Genomic DNA, 17,458 nt, shown 5'->3' on the forward strand with positions numbered 1-17,458 from the left:
TGTTGATATTGAAGTTTGTATTATATATTTCATCTGTTGTGTTTTTATGTTCTGGCCAATGGCAGTCATTTTTCTTACGAGAGAGGTGTTTGAACACTTTGGCTCTTTTATCAGAAAAATAGCATTTTTGTAAATTTAACTTCATTTATCTTCAATTAAACGCTGGATCGAACAATTCTTATGAGACGTCTTAAAAGAATCCGTTTATTAATCCCAGCTTGAAAAAGACAGACGGCGATGACTCATACAGCCGCAATGAATACTCCGTAATTACAATTTGATTCGGCCATTCATAGCCAGTGGGTTAGAGCAAGGCACTTGCCTCAGCGCGAGAGTTTATTCTCGAGGTGCTTGTGCAATTTTAAGTAAATCTTGTCTGTGTTTTGAATTGAAAGTTTGTGTTGTGAATATTAAGCTTTTTTCTACTTTACCTTTGACTAATTTTCGCCAAGGTGTAGACTGGGGTCAGTAGCCAAAAGAGAAACTGAGACCAACCAAAAGGCACTCTTTGCATACTGCAACTAATACCCCCACTGGTACTGCTAATACTACTACTATCACTTCTACTAAAGCTACTAATACTACTACAACTATTACTGCCACTTGTACTACGACAACTATTAAGACTAATTGTAATAAGGTGGAACTATCAGAAAACGCTGAGGGAGTGTTGATCTAAATCCAAACATTGTACTGCCAAATTGAAATTGTTGTGATTCTCGCTGTCTTTTTTTCTTTTATTAGATGAAACATAAAGAAATCATATACAGCTACGGATAAGTAGATGAATTCTATGGCGAACAGAAAAGAGAATGAATAATTAATCCAGGCTTCAAACGAACAAAACTGCCACATATGCGGATAGCCAGCCCCAGTGCCCCCCCCCCCCCCTCTCTGAGGCCAAATCGTCATTTGCACTTTACTGAAACCAAAATATATTTTCGTGAGTTTCTTTTTTTATCAGCATTATAATGAAAATAAAGAACTACTAAGACTTCCATGAATTAATATCATTATCAAAATATCAATATAAATATATTTGTCTGTACTCTTATTTTTGAATAAATTTATGTATGTGTATATTTATTTATAGGCCTACATACTTATACTTATTTATGTATATTTATTAAATATATTTAATCACATAACTTACGCAGTAGAAGCAGGAAGGAAAAAGAACAACAGAATAAAGGCAATTCAACACTTAAACATTATGACTCAGCCTACCAAGGAGCATTTAGAAAAGTACTTTCAAAGCTTGACCACTTTTGCTATTGCCTTATTTCCTTTTTGGCTAGTATCCAGGAGGGTATTTACTCCATTTCAAAAATATAGAATATCAAAAATTAAAGAGGTTGCTTCAAAATTACCCAATTTTCATTTTAAATTCTTTATTTGGGCATTCTTTTCTGTATATTTGAATGAAATACAATGAAAAGGAGAAAGTTTTGACAAAAAAATGTTTTCTTTAAAATAGTGGAATCAACTAAACAGAAACAGGGTAAAACTGGTATAGTATACTATTCACTAGGTACTTTTTTGTAGAAACTTCTTATTATAGTGGGAAAATATGTAAAAGGTCATATCATAGGTTCCATCTACTTTTTTGAAAGACTCATTGGGATAAGGCCAATTTTCACTGAAGAACTTTTCAAATCCTGCTTTCTCTAAAACTGAAAATGTTTCAAAGAACTTTGCAACAGGAAGTTGTTTAAAGTTATGTATTTCCCAAACAATCTGTTTCACTTTTTTGATAATACCAGAGCTTACAATTTCTGGAATAACATCATGCTCACTATCTTCAATGTCGATCTTTAATACATCTATAATACGATCTGAATGTCCGAGCTCTGTCATAAGTGATTCTAACCGTCTCATTCTCCATCCATTTGGTCCTTGATCTGTATCAACATTTGACAGCCCTGAAAACTTCCAATGTTTTAGAATAATTCGGTATAAATAATTCAGAGGACAAACGGCCGACATGAAATCTGAGCTTAAAAAGTGGTTTGAAAGGAGACCAGGAATACGCTTAAGGATTTTTGGTCCTGGACTACTCTGAAATCTTAGAATTACTCCCCCAGTTCTTACATTTCCAGTACTGTATAATGGATTCATTTTGTAATTTTTTTAAACTGTAAATGAATCATTAAAAAATTGTCATTAAGCTGTCAACAATTTGGAAAAAATTTGTACCCTATGGTAGCATATTATGAAGCTCAGACATTAAACAAAAAGATTTGTCAAACTGGAATCAGATAGACAACCATGTTCAGGCAGCCATTCACCTTAATGTACCGAAAGTTTATAATACCTTACAATTAAGGCAGCATGCGAACTCACGATGGCATGTAATGTCTCAAAACATTTGAAAAAAAAAATCTACACATTCCATAACCTGAAAAATTTAATTGCGCTACTGGGGCCTGAATACTATATACCGTGTATCAAATACTACTACTACTGCTAACAGCTTACTGCATCACCAAGCCACCTGAGGTGTGAACACAGCTGCGCAGGCTTTTCCTACATCCCGACCTATTCAAAGACTCCCTCCTTACAGACTCCCAACAAGCTCAAATTCCCCTTAAATCTTTCCTTACGACTTCCTCCCTCCCCATTCGGGGACGACCCCCTTTTTGTTTGGCCCTAGACGGTTGGCCAACTGGGACAATCTGTCATCCTTCATCCGCAGAACGTGTCCTAGCCATCTTATCCTTTCTCTCATTAAAGTCCTAAGAAGCGCGATTGAGCCAGATGTTTCGTAAAGCTTGCTGACTGAGACACGATCATTGCAACTAGCCCAGACGTAGGCTGTTTCTCTGGAAAACCTCTAGCAAATACTGCTCCATTTTTCGGAGCGCCCAAGCTTCAGAACTACACCTGACTGCTGTCATTTCTGTTGCTTTCAACATTCTATTTTTGGTTCGCACACTCATCTTCCTACTTTTTGAAACCTTTTTCAACTGGGAAAAAACACCCTGGGCCTTTGCTGTTTTACTTTTACCATCTTTAATGCACCCACCGTCTTTCAGAAGCAACGCCAAATCGTTGCCAATAATAGTGGCCATACGGTTCCAATAATTTATTACTATTTTTTGCAGAGACACTTCATCTGGAAGGGATCGACGTATAAACTTCAGAGGGAGTTCATTCGATTAGAAATCAGAAGATCTAGTGCCTTTTTTAAGAGTCAAAAGTGATCAGAGGAAATTGCCCTCCCATGCCTTTTTTCCCAAAATACATTCGATAAAGGTTTTGAGATAGCCAATTTGGTAAAAATAAATCAAAGATCATATAACGAAACTCTGGAGTCAACATAACCTTCCAGAGCCGAGGGGCAGGCATTGTAAGCTATGACCTTGGGGTATATATATATATATATATATATATATATATATATATATATATATATATATATATATATATATATATATATATATATATATTCTGATCATTCCCTTCAGTATATTTCATTAATGCATTTAATCCGTTTTGAAATCTTTTAATATGCATTGTATTCACTTTTGTTGCAAAGCATAACAGTTTTTCCGACTTGAATTGGCTCAAGGATATTGCAGATCATGCAAACATTTTGTCCTATTCTAGGGTTAGTTAACAGCCCTTTGTACTTTCTACTGCTACGTTAGGCAATCTATGTTTTATTTCGCCATTGCTAGTACCTTCAATATCCAATAGAGTAAAAGCATCCATTTCTAAGGAATATGACAAGAATAATATCCTCAATGCTGACACACTGAACTCTTTTCCAAAAAAGAGGTGAGTAAACCCTTGGGATCTAACATCTCATGTTTCATTGACCTTCAAAATCTGTTTTGCTTGATTATAAAGGTCTACCGGAACCAAAATAAGTCATGTAAGGTGTATATATATATGTCAATATATAAGTCAATGTATATATATATGGTTCTTATAGAAGAGATGCTTGTACAAACATTAGAGAAGGCTCATTTGACTGGAAATTGAAAGTTCTAATTAACTTTTAAAGAGTAAAAAGAGACCGAAGGGCAATTAGCCCCCCACGCCCTTTTTCCCAAACCCATCCAAAAATAAATTTTAAGATAGCCATCTGGTTAAAAGTGGGTAAAAAAATAAAACCCAAGAGTCGACAAAACCCCAAGAGCCCAGGGACAAGTGTTTTAACTTATACCTTGAGGGCATATAAAGTTTTTATGTAAGAGGAGGTCGTATAAACTTCAGAGGTGCCTCATTTCAGAATTCAATGAAAAAGCAAAGTATCGGTGAACATTACTAGTACCATCTTCATGTTACTAAGAGATACAGACAATGAGCCCAATAATACCAGTGATAAAATGAGTGATAAAGTTGTACCTAAAACCATGTTAAAACTTGACCTTAAAATGTAATGAGTGGCATGTCAAGAGAGAAAAAAAAGTTTTTATGGAACTGATTCAAAACACTCATTTTTTAATGGTGATATTCTATATACCATTATTTCAATAAAAATATTTGTTTGCATTACTTTCTTATGTTTCCATTATTTTAGGCATATGCAATTGAAATGATTTAGTACAAAATGGTTTTGTCAGTTGTATATCATTTGAAGGCGCTCTAGAAAAGGAAAAGCCCGGGGGTAATTTTCTGGAGGGAGGAGGAATTTTACTTGGGTTAAATTTCCATAGAGTAATTTTTTGTGAGGAGAATTTCCCAAGAAGGGTAGGTGGACTTCCTGAGATTATTCTAAAAACGATCAGAAATTAACTAACGTAAATAGCACTGTCTTGAAATATTTTCTTATTATTTCTAAGTTGTGTTTGTTTGAAATTAAATAATGAAAAAAATCTGCTGAAAGTAAGGGGCAACATTACAATTTACACCAAACAGAAGTTATTTCGTAAATGGAGGGGGATGCCCCCTCACGCTATTTACGCTAAAGATAAGCCTGTTGTCCCAATTCCCTGAAACTCAACGGCCGGTTCATTAGAAGCAAAAGTATTTTCAATAGTACTAAGAGATTTTGGCATGAACAGAGGGGTATTGAAGAAGGGACATCCTCCCTCATATATAGAACAATGTCTGTTTGTTTTAAGCTATATCGTTGTCCCTTACTTTCAGTAGAAAAAACTTATTATGCTGTTTTATTTCATTAAGAATCTGAGACACTCTCTACAGCTATCAAACGAAAATATCTTTCTCTGAAATATGGGACTGACTTGTCATGTGCTAATTGCTTTATGAGCAATACTAAAATTAATACAAATACATTTTTTTCATGAGTCAGGGGCTAAATGAGCTAAGAGAGAGCTTTCTTAGTGTGGGTGGTCGTGAGCCCCTTCTTGGCACTTTGAAGTTGACGTCAAAAATAAATGTAGTAGCATTGGGAAATTTTGTCCGGAAGGGTCTTATTATTCGAAAGTCGAGTGTTACATGATTTAGTTTGCTTGTTGTTGTATATGTATGTATACGGCCTGAAAAATGGCTTATATACAGTCATTCATTCATTCATTCATTCATTCATACAAACTAAACATCAGCCTCAGTTATAGATTTTTTCGTCACATATATTTTAGTCAAAATTTTGTCTATCAGGTTCAATTTTATTGAAAAGAGTCGCCGAGCACTCACACGTTGTTATTACGAGCAGTTTGGTCCAAGGATCTTTTGAATATGAGGGGAGCCACTACTCTCTTCTTCGATCCCCTTTTTATATTCTAGTTTAATATTCATGTAACATAGTTATGAAACTTGAAATCTTAAATTGGCTGAAATACCTGTTACTATTACCCGGTCCAAATTTTTCATTAGGTGTATAAGCCCTGAAGTCTGGAACAGACTTTCAGCTGAACTAAAAGGCAATAAAACCCTTTAGAAAGTTCGTGCTTCTTTGGGGTTTAGTTGTTTTGATTAATATTCTAGAAATGGACTGACTGATTGATTTTGGAGTACGTTTATGTGTATCTGTTGTTAAAAGACATTTTGTATCATATGTTATGTGATTGGGTGAGTGGTGGCATATGTTGGAGTTCGGTATGAGCTATAGATGATGAGTTTGGGATTCAGTTCCCAGTAAACATATTAATTTTAGAATGGTTGATTAAGTTTTAAGTTTTTTGCCAGGGAGGAGGAGGAATAAGATTTTTTTTCCCCAAAAAGCGTAACAATAGTTTTTTTTTGTGATTTTTGGGGTCATCCCAAACAGGCTGCTAGTTTGCATTGAGACTTATTAAATGTAATGTGGTAATGTTTAGTCTGTTTCGTTAGTGGTAAATGGAGATTTAATTGTAATGTTTTTTTCTGACCCATTTGTTAGAAAAAAAATTTGAGAACCATAATCATGCGTGAAACACTACACCTCTCCAAATATTAATTAAGATGGGAGATGGCTTTAAATAGGGTAATCATTTTCAGTTTTTAATTTGAGTTCTTCGAAAAAATGTTTTGTTATTGGGATATCACCTGTTGACAATAGGGACGGGCCAAAGAATCAATTAGTTCCAAGAAACAGGAAGATGCAAAAGTAAATAAAGAAAAAAAACAAATCTTCTTTTTAATTTTAGATGAAAACAAAACTTCTGTTAGTGCTTCCCTTCTCTTGACAAAGTTTCGAGCAGCGCTTATATTCTCTCCCCGCTCCCTGAGCTCTCCATCGTTTCAGCCAGTAGGTAAATTAATATGGTCTGTCATATTACAAAGAAACATTTTTCAGTAATAAGAGCGGATCTATCACCCTTCATCTACATCTATCACAATCTTTTTTACTACTTAGAAAGGACACTAAAACTTTTAGTTCTGTTCCAACTACCCTTCTCCGTGTTTTCTAGGACCACCGATTTGACACGATCATTTACGGGAAAAAAAAAACTAAACCAAGAAGCATAGATATGTCCGTGATGATGCCTTTAGAGAAAAAACAATGCAAAATTTCAGGTAATCACAAGTAGGGGTTTAACACCTCTGCGATATAGTTCTCTGATGAGATATTTCTGATGTTATAATGATCGCAAAGATCACTCGCCGTTATGGGTGTGTTTTGTAAGAATTTCGGATTTCAGGCAAATTTTCTCAGGCTTTTAGCTCTTGGAGAGTAAATTTAATTTTATTGAATTTTCTATACTTGAGTCACTATAAAAACAAGATTTATATATCTGTAGAGTGTTATCAAAACTTGTTTTTTTTAGAATTTCTGTTGCAATCAGGACGAACCACTCCTTATTTTAGATCGTTATCACAAACTGTTGGTAATACATTTTAGGGTTTGGAGGCAATGGGCCTTTGAAGTGGCCTTCAGTTTTGTGAATCCACCCAAAAAAATGATAATAGGTAGTAATAATGATATTAATTATGTATTAGGAGTAAGACTAGAAAGCATCATAAACGTTTCCCCTTGTGATTTTGATTAAAATTTATTGCACAAAACTCACCGTAATCATAAAAATGAACTTTGGCTGAGTGCATATGAGGCTTCTGTCCAATTGAAGGGTCGAATGAATAAACTTCACACCCGTATTTTTCAGCGTCTTCGTCAAAGCTCCAGTTGTTCGCTATTCCGAATGAGTATACTAAGCATGATTTCTGGTTAGGTGCTACTCCAGGGTCCATGCAAAGAGTATAGTTCCCATCCATGGCATCAGTCCATCCTTTGCCAATTAAATAAACACCATTCCAAATTCTACCTCCCCACATGCCTTGACTTTTACATGCACCTAAAAAAGGATAAAACGACAAAACCAAGATTAATGCTAAAATAATAATTAAAGGTAGATCTTAATCTTATACCTTTCTATGGCTTTCTGTGAAACAGGTGGCACTGACTTTCAATGGCCTTTAAAGGCCATTATAGCATACACACTTATTTTAAAGGAAATTAAATGGCCAATTTGTAAGTTCAAAATATATATAAGTGGATAACTTGCCTGTTCATGGTTTTGTGGAGAGGGATATGACCTATGCAAGCAATTCCCTCGCTATACCACTACACCACTGAACGTACCTGTCTTAAACTGGGTATTTTATTAATATTATCAAAACAAATCTGACTCGTGCAAAGATTAAGGGATCTAAACTGGTTCAACAAGTTAATTGTATCCAAACTGGTGGATTGAATTGATTGTATTTTTTTGAAAGCTGATTTTTGGATACAGAATCGTGACTTAGTGAAAATAAATTAAGGACAAGGAAAGCATTGCTAAAATAAAAATTAAAGGTAAATCTTAATCTTATACCTTTGTATGGTTTTCTGTGAAACAGATGGCACTGACTTTCAAGGCCATTATAGCATAAACACTTATTTAAAGTGTGTGCTAAAAATAAAAATTAAAGGTAGATCTTAATCTTATACCTTTCTATGGCTTTCTGTGAAACAGATGGCACTGACTTTCAATGACCTTTAAAGGCCATTATAGCATACACACTTATTTTAAAGGACATTAAATGGCCAATTTGTAAGTTCAAAATATATATATAAGTGGATAACTTGCCTTTTTATGGTTTTGTTGAGAGGGATATGACCTATGCATGAATTGATGAATTGATATGGATTGAATTGATTGTATTTTTTTGAAAGCTGATTTTTTTATACAGAATCGTGACTTAGTGAAAATAAATTACGGACAAGGAAAGCATAATTCGGAACGGGGTTTAAATTTTATTTTGAGAGCAATAATAGCCGGAGCAAATCATCGTTTGATTATTAATCGCGCTGTTGGGATTTACTCCAGAGATAATGTACTGAGTAAGAAATCATTCATCTTACTGAGATCTGGCGATAAATTAATTAAAGATGAAGAAAATGTCATGGCTATTGTAAAATACTTTGCCAAATCTGCTAAAGAAGAGCGTGAACTACCTATATTCGTCATTTTTGAGGCTACCGAGGTCAATGCATGCAGAGAAGAGGGGAGTGCATGCCTAATAACCAAAGCAAATGATATGTATCGTCGTTTTGGAAGGATTAATGGAACAGTAGAACAAAGGTGACTTACACTTTTTTAATTAAACCAGTTTCCCTAATTAACCAAAGGCCCCCATGAAGCTGTCTCACTCTGCAGTTGTTAGAAACCCCCCGTCGATGAGAACCCCATCGGAGTGGAAAGTGTTAACAGGGATCTGTGTGTAGTGAGCCCTTGGATGCATTTAAGGTTGAACTCAGACGAGGAAAAACTGGGTGGTGGGTAGCCGTTGCGCTAAAGGTTACCTTTTGGGAGGTAGCAAAAGCAATCTCAAGTTGTGATAATCGGGATTCAACGGACCTAACTGATCTAGACAAATTATTCAGGATTTCACTATTTGACTGAATCGTGACCAAATTGTGCTAATGTTGGCAGTTAACGACCTCAGTGAAATATTTTCTATTCTTCTTGAATCGGGCGAGCTGGAGTCATTGAAAACTGAAGTATCCGATGCCGTTACTTTTGCCAAAGCTTCCTCGCCCTGCTTGAGCTTCTTCCTTTTTGTAACCATTCTTAACACTAAAATTAACAGCAAAAAGGGATTGGAGGGGAACCAAAAATAGCAAATTGCCTATCTTAAAAAGCTTTATTTAAGCTTTTCACTACAATTTTCAATCTTCCGATCTTTCTTGGCTAACAAATAAACAAAAATACATCAAGGCCAGTAATGGACACGCGATAGGCTATTTTTAGCCGGTCGAATGCGCAAAGATAACATTTTGTTACTACCGAATAAATTTAGTCTCCTTTTTCCTTTTTCAACTTTTTCAAAATTTAATCCTTTTTCAACACTTGTTCAAAAACTGGAATTTAATCCTTTCAAGAAAATAAATAGATTTTAACAGGTCATTGACTGAATAGATAACTATGCTAATGCGTAGTTTAGATCTAAACATTTCAAAGGGTGTATGCAATGGAACATGTCTTGTTGCCAAATTTTATAAAAACGTAATTAAAGAAATTGCTGGGAAAAAGCTAGACAAGACGTGTTTTAGTATCTATGACATAATGGTAAATTATTTAAGAGGATGAACGAATCCGAAGAGCCAAAGTAAAAAGTATGTGGAAATTTCAGAGGTAAATATGAACGAAATGAAGCGAAACAAGATATGTGGTTAGGAGACATTCAACAGCGAGCATAAAAACCCATAAAATATAAATGAACATAATGGACAAAGTAATCTTCGGTTAAATGATAAACAACAAACTCTGCTGTTAAAAGACAAGCGAAAGCGAAGATCACATGGAATTGTTAATGAAATCTGTGGTTGGAAGAGAAGCAACGGTGAAAATCACTACAATTGCCAGGAGAACACAAATCCCATAGAAATTATAAACCTGTGGGACGATAAGCTAAGATGAGGAATTGGAATAATGCCGAAAGTTGTCAATTCACTTAACATTGCTGATTTACCACCTCATAACTTAAGACTTAAAAATAACACGATATTTATGCTAATGCGTGATTTAAGAATCAAATATTTACAAGACTGCTGCAGGTCGAGCATCAGAACCGGAGTGAATCTCGGTCTCCAAGTACTGCTTTGTAAATGTGAAATGACAAAGGACTTATAAAGGATCATGTATCTCAGATTTTTGTCGGAAAAACTAACTCTTTTAAGACTTACCTTCATCTGAGCGTAAAAATATTTTGCCAACTTGTTCATACGAGGTAATTTTGTCATCAGACGGTTTTAACTCGGCCGCCAAAGTTTTGAGTTTATCCTTGGTTGTTCGGTAGTCTCTTTTCTCCGGAACATCTTCTAAAATTGTCTTTGACAAAGGAACAGCTGAGTAGTTCTGGTACAAAGCGATTGTGAGTAATATTGAAAGAAGGATAATTATCAGTCTGTCCTGCCGTCGAGGAAAGTGGAAGCTCTAAAACAAGAAATACCAAGTTTACTTTAAGATACGTTGAATGGCAACAGAAAATAATGAAAAGGTGGGTTTCTTGTCCTCTGTTAATTAGTCATTTCTGAAAGATAGAATCTGTTAGCAATCTAAACGCCAACAAGCCAGAGAAGATATAATTTAGGTAAAATATGCGGATAGTTTTCCCAGTCTTGGAACAGATAAAACTTGTGGTAATCTAGGAAGTGTACAGAATTCTTTGCTCGTGTGGTAAGCTCTACATTGGCCAGACTTACCAGCAATTTGTAGAACGATTATTGAGCATACCATTCCATTGATGAACGTGTCAAATATAAAAAAGCTCCCGAAATTTTGTTTAAGCCTTAGAAAAGTATAACTCTGTGCACCCTTACCATTCTTTACAGATTGAGGATGCAAAAGCTATTTCTAATGACAAAGGCTCTATACAATTGCCTAGAAAAGTCATAGAAATTATAAAGCGTATTTAGAGCATTTGACGATTATGAAAAATAGAGACAGTTTAAAAATTGACTCAGTTTAGGATGTTTTTTCAATATACAAACCTTGTGTCAAAAACTGTATAATAGTTATAGAAAATCACTAAAGGATTAAATTGAACAAGGGTTGTAAGTTGTGCCCTGGGGGTATAGAAAGTTTTTATAAAGTGTGATCGTATAAACTTCAGAGGGGGCTCATTGGATTGCTAATCAGAAGTTTTAGCGCCCTTTCTGAGATTTAGAGAGATTGGAGGGTGGGTGTCCCCCCAACAACCTTGTATTTTTCCCAAAATGCATGTGATGGAAATTTTGAGATGGCTATTTGTTGTCTTACAAACGTCGAAAAGAGTTCATTCGATTGTACCATTAAAAACGCTAGTTACCCTTTTAATAGTCAAATATTATTGGAGGACAACTAACCCCCCTCTCACACCCACCATTTCCTCAAACACACCCAATCTAAATTTTGAGATAGCCATTTTGTTCAACATAGTTACAAGATCCAGAAACTATATATTGGAGAATAATCCCCCCCCCACAGCCCTCAGGGCAAGGGTTACAAGTTATGCCCTGGGATCAATTAAGATAGGAAGGGTGATCCTAAAAACTCCAGAATGGGCTCATTTTGTTGGAAATCAGATTTTCTATTGCCCTTTTTGATATTCTGTGTGATAAGAGGGTGGATACCCCCCCCCGTACACCTCGTATTTTCCCGACATGCATCTGATGGAAATTTTGAGATGGCCATTTGTAGTTGTAGAAAATTCATAAAAAGCTCATTCGATTGGAAATTGAAAGGGCCAGCGCTCTTTTTAATAGTCGAAAGTAATTGGACGGCAACTAATCCCCCTCCCACGCCCACCATTTCCCAAACAATCACACCAAATTTTGAGATTGCCATTCTGCTCAACGTGGTTGAAAAGTCCAGAAATTACGTCTCTGAAGTAGAGCCCCCCACAGCCCTCAGGCAAGGGTTGTAATTTTTGCCCTGGGGCGGAGCATGTCAGGTTTATATAGAAAGGGTGATCGCATAAACTTCGGAGGGGCTCATTGGACTGGTAATCACAAGATTCAGTGCCTTTTTAAGATTCGAATTGATGGGAGGGTGGAAACCCCCTACACACTTCGTATTTTCCCTAAATGCAACTTATAGAAATTTTGAGATGGCCTTTTCTTATCGTAGAGATTTCTAGAAAAGCTCATTCGATTGGAAATTGTTGTGCTAGTGCCCCTTTTAATACTCAAAAGTGATTAGAGGGGAACTAACCCTCGTCACGTGCCCACCATTTCCCCAAACACATCCAATCAACATTTTGAGATAGTAATTTTTTTAATGCAGTTAAAAGGTCCTGAAATTATATCTCTGAGGATGACCCCCCCCCCCGCAACCCTCGGGGCAAGGGTCATGAGTTGTGCCCCGGTGGTATATAAGGTTTTTATAAAAAAAAAAGGTGGTCGTATGAAGTTCTGAGGGGCTCAATGGACTGGTAATCACAAGTTCTAGTACTCTTTTTAAGATTCAAAGTGATCGGAGGGTGGATAACTCCCTCCCCCGACACCTCGTATTTTCCCAAAACGCATCTGATTGAAATTTTGATATTGTCATTTGTTCGTAGAAACTCAAAAAAGGCTCATTCGATTGAAAAATGGAAGGGACCCTTTTTAATATTCGAAAGTGATTGGAGGGCAACAAGCCCCCCACGCCCATCATTTCCCAAGATACTTCTAATCAAAACTTTAAGATAACAATTTTTTTCAGCGTAGTTAAAAAGTCTGGAAATTATGTTTTTGAGGATGATACCCCCCCGAGTCCTCAGCACAAGGGTTATAAGTTATACCACGAGGTCATATAAAGTCTTATGGAAAGGGTGGTCATATAAATTCTGGAGGGGGATCATTTGATTTGAAATCAGATGTTCAGATGCTCCCCCCCTCTAAGTTTTAATTTCCAAAAATACATCCGATAAAAATTTTAAGATAGTCATTTGTTAAAAATAGTCCAAAGGTCATTTGGTAAGCCCTTTGGGGTTAACAGAATCCCCTAGAGTTGTGTGGTAAGGTTTTTGAGTTATGCCCCACAGGCGTAAAAATTTTTTATGCAAGGGGGTGGTCGTGTGAATTTAGAAGAGGCTCCTTTCATTTGAAATAGCAACTAACATTATTAATTTAGACATTTAAGGGTAATTTGTGGGGGATTTTGAACTAGCCAGAAGGCACTATGTGTATACTTTTATTACTACCGCTACAGTTAATATAACTAATGACGCTGAAGGTATTAAGATAAAATTTTAGGGAACGTTTAGGAGTTTCGATTACAGGAAAAGCTGTATGCATGCAGGTTTTTTAAAGGGCATATCATCAATACTATAGACAGCACCACTCTATAATAGCTAAAAATATCACTGAAACTTTTAAAGGAGCTAATTCAATTTAAAATTAAAATTTCTGGTGCCCTTTTAAGAGTAACAAAAGATTGGAGGGCAAGCAGCCCTTTTCTCAAGCCTCTTCATTTTCCAAACGCTTCCAGTCAAAATTTTGAGACAGCCATTTTGTTCAGCATAATAGAACGGTCCAGCAACTATTTCTTTGGGGATATTAGGCCCGTCAACCCCCACAATTATTTCATTGGCCCATTATGCTTTAGGACTGAATGTTACTTTACTATAAATTAAAAAAGTACTATGTTCATGTTTAACAATTAGATACCTCAGCAATGTATCGAGAAAAACTGGGGATAGTAAGTTGAAACCTTTTGATACTACCATTACTACTCAGGCTCTTACAATTTAAGTAAATAAAAAGAATGTAAGTGTATCATGTTTGTCAAAGAGCATAGATAGAATCTTTTGGGAGTGATATAAACTTTTATTTTTCAGGTTAACTTCAGAAGCTATAGAATTAAATTCAAAAATACATTTTGTGTCAGGATTAAAAATTGTCGAAAAGGTTTCTCCAACACAAATATACTAAATATACTTTGCATATATATATATATATATATATATATATATATATATATATATATATATATATATATATATATATATATATATATAGAAATAAATATACCCATACTAAGGATTCCTATAGAAAAACTGAAAAGATATAAATATTACTTTTCAATGAAAAGGACTCAGAGAAAAATAAAGAGTTCCACTAAGCCAAGAATGAGCAAAAAATAAGGATAGACCTTTGGATAGACCTTTCATTGGATAGACCTTTGGCAATAGTGGGAGTTTGATTGTTGGGCTTTTCGACCACTAAAACTAAATCAATGTTATAAACCAATAAAAAAAAATCTTAATTGGAAGATGAAAGAGAATGAAACTAAATAAATAACATGAGTAACTAAATAACTAAGCATAACTGAACATAGCAGACCTTAATTTTCCAACAAGGAGCCTTCGAAATCAACAAGGAAAGCACTGATAAACGTAGCATAGACAAGTCAAACCAAGAAAGAGCGCATCTACGCACACCCGAGCAAACTTTCAAACAAGATGCTTTCGAAATAGACAAGGAAAGCACTAACACACCTAGTGCAGACAAATCAAACCATGAAGTACCAAAAGTTTCAAACAAGGTCCCTTCGATATAGTCAAGAAACCACCGTGATTGTTTATTTGACATATCACGACTTAAAACAAAAGAATAACGACTATATATATGTATACCCCATTAAACGAGCAACCCATATTTACTTAAAATATTTTTTTCTTTAATCTAATTCATGAGGTGTCAAATCAGCAATTTCAATTGAAATAAGTAATTTGGGCTTGATTTCAATCCCTTCACTTGTTAGTCCTTTACAGAGTCATTTATTTTGTAAAAAAAAAAATCTCCTGGGATTTGATGTGATTGTCACTGTTAGTTCTACTCTAATCACAGACTTCGCTTAGGATTCGATGTGATAATCGCTGTCGCTTATCTTCCAACCGTAGATTTCGTTGTACATTTTCGTTCATTATTAGTTCAGATGTTTTTCCATACCTTTTGTTTTAGCAGTCTGGATTCAGGCATCATCTTATATAATTATTTAAGAAGTGGTAGTTATAAAAAAATGTCTGTTACAGCTTCTAATCACAGATCGCTGTTCCAAGCTTCGTTTGTAATTCAATGTGATCTCCGCTGTCGTTTTTATGGCACTTGGTATTAACCAAGTGACATATAGCAATCGCCAATTCTGTCGGTCTGTCTGTCTGTCGGTCTGTCTGTCTGTCGGTCTGTCGGTCCCGTTTTGCTACTTTAGGCACTTCCAGGTAAGCTAGAACGATGAAATTTGGCAAGCGTGTCAAGGATCGGACCACATTAAATTAGAAATAGTCGTTTTCCTGATTCGACCATCTGGGGGGAGTGGGGGCCGGTTAATTCGCAAAAAATAGAAATAATGAAGTATTTTTAACTTATGAGCGGGTAATTGGATCTTAATGAAATTTGATGTTTATAATGATATCGTGTCTCAGAGCTTTTATTTTAAATCCCAACCGGATCTGATGACATTGGGGGGAGTTGGAGGGGGGAAACCTAAAGTCCTGGTTTTGCTACTTTAGGCACTTCCAGGTAAGCTAGGACGATGTAATTTGGCAAGCGTATCAGGGACCGGACCAGATTAAATTAGAAATAGTCGTTCTCCCGATTTGACAATCTGGGGGTGAGTGGGGGGCCAGTTAATTCGGAAAGAAATAGAAAAAATGAAGTATTTTTAACTTATGGGCGGGTGATTGGATGTTAATGAAATTTGATGTTTGGAATGATATTGTGTCTCAGAGCTCTTATTTTAAATCCCGACCGGATCTGATGGCATTGGGGGAAGTTGGAGGGGGGAACCTAAAATCTTGGAAAACGCTTAGAGTGGAGGGATCGGGATGAAACTTGATGGAAAAATAAGCGCAAGTCTCAGATACATGATTGACATAATCGGAACTGATTTGCTCTCTTTGGGGTAGGTGGGGAGGGGAGTAATTCTTGAAAATTAGAAAAAATGAGGTATTTTCAACTTACGAACGGGTGATCGGATCTCAATGAAATCCGATGTTTAGAAGGATATCGTGTCTTAGAGCTCTTATTTTAAATCCCGACCAGATCTGGTGACGGGGGCGGGGAGTTGGGAGGGGGAAACCTAAAACTTGGAAAACACTTAGAGTGGAGGGATCGGGATGAAACTTGGTGAGAAAAATAAGCACAAGTCCTAGATACATAATTGACACAACCGGAACGGATTTTCTCTGTTTTGGGGAGATGGGGGGGGGCTAGGGTTAATTCTGAAAAATAGAAAAAAATAGGTATTTGTAACTTACGAAGGAGTGATCGGATCTCAATGAAATTTGGAAGGATATCGTGTCTCAGAGCTCTTATTTTAAATCCCGACTGGATCTGGTTACACTAGGGGGAATTGAGGGAGGGGCCTAAAATCTTGGAAAACGCTTAGAGTGGAGGGATCGGGATGAAACTTGGTGAGAAAAATAAGCACAAGTCCTAGATACGTGATTGACATAACCGGGAAGGATCCGCTCTCTTTGGGGGAGTGGGGGCGAGGGTTAATTCTGAAAGATTAGAAAAATGAGGTATTTTTAACTTACGAGTTAAGAAGGAAACATGTTTGAGAAAGAAGCATTATAAGAATACAATATGCATAACAATTGTGGCAAAAAGATTTTGCATGGAACTCTCTATATTTACCCCCCCCCCTTAATGTGTAAATATACAGTCGAAATTATATATTTCTCCTCTATTCTCCCAATGCGTTTCTCTTGTTTCATACCTTGTACTTATTAATTGAACTAACTTTTTAAAAGAAGAACCGGAAAACAAGTGATGGGTGACAAAATGCATTGGTTTTATATAATTTGGACTATATATTTGCTTTTTAGGGGAAGTTGGGTTGGTGGTAAAGTATAGGGGGGGGGTCCATGCAAAAGGTGTTAGCTACAGCTATTGTGCGTATTATGAAATGTTTTCTTAACATGTTTCCTTCTCTAGGCTTATACCCCTAAGCTGTAACTATTGCTGACGAAATTGGAATTCCCTAAGAAGCAAAGTCCTGAGGATGTAACTGTTCCAGTCATCTATGCAGTCAGCACAGTAAAGGGAAAATATTTTTACACTGTGACAGTCATCAATGATGATTTTACATTCATGAACTTAGCTATTGACTTTTAA

At 35.9% G+C, this 17,458-nt stretch overlaps 2 protein-coding genes across 4 annotated transcripts in view; one reads left to right on the forward strand and one right to left on the reverse strand.

The window, feature by feature from the left end:
• Window positions 1–716: 716 nt before the first annotated feature.
• The window catches only part of LOC136025181 (probable methyltransferase-like protein 24), an 83,194-nt gene continuing 66,452 nt past the window's right edge, over window positions 717–17,458 (reverse strand). For all 3 annotated transcript variants that reach the window (XM_065700960.1, XM_065700959.1, XM_065700961.1), the window contains exons 2-4: window positions 10,559–10,808; window positions 7,404–7,685; window positions 717–1,922 (exon numbers count right to left, since the gene is read on the reverse strand). In XM_065700960.1, the coding sequence (XP_065557032.1) occupies window positions 1,528–1,922; window positions 7,404–7,685; window positions 10,559–10,808 (927 nt within the window). In that variant the 3' untranslated portion in view covers window positions 717–1,527. The remainder of the gene's footprint in view (window positions 1,923–7,403; window positions 7,686–10,558; window positions 10,809–17,458) is intronic.
• LOC136025179 (uncharacterized) overlaps window positions 10,744–17,458 on the forward strand; it is a 187,732-nt gene continuing 181,017 nt past the window's right edge. Inside the window, exon 1 of the mRNA XM_065700953.1 lies at window positions 10,744–10,872. The gene's annotated coding sequence lies outside the window, so the exon portion shown is untranslated. The remainder of the gene's footprint in view (window positions 10,873–17,458) is intronic.

The sequence above is a fragment of the Artemia franciscana genome, chromosome 3, assembly GCF_032884065.1.
Source record: "Artemia franciscana chromosome 3, ASM3288406v1, whole genome shotgun sequence".
NCBI classification, from domain to species: Eukaryota; Metazoa; Arthropoda; class Branchiopoda; order Anostraca; family Artemiidae; genus Artemia; species Artemia franciscana.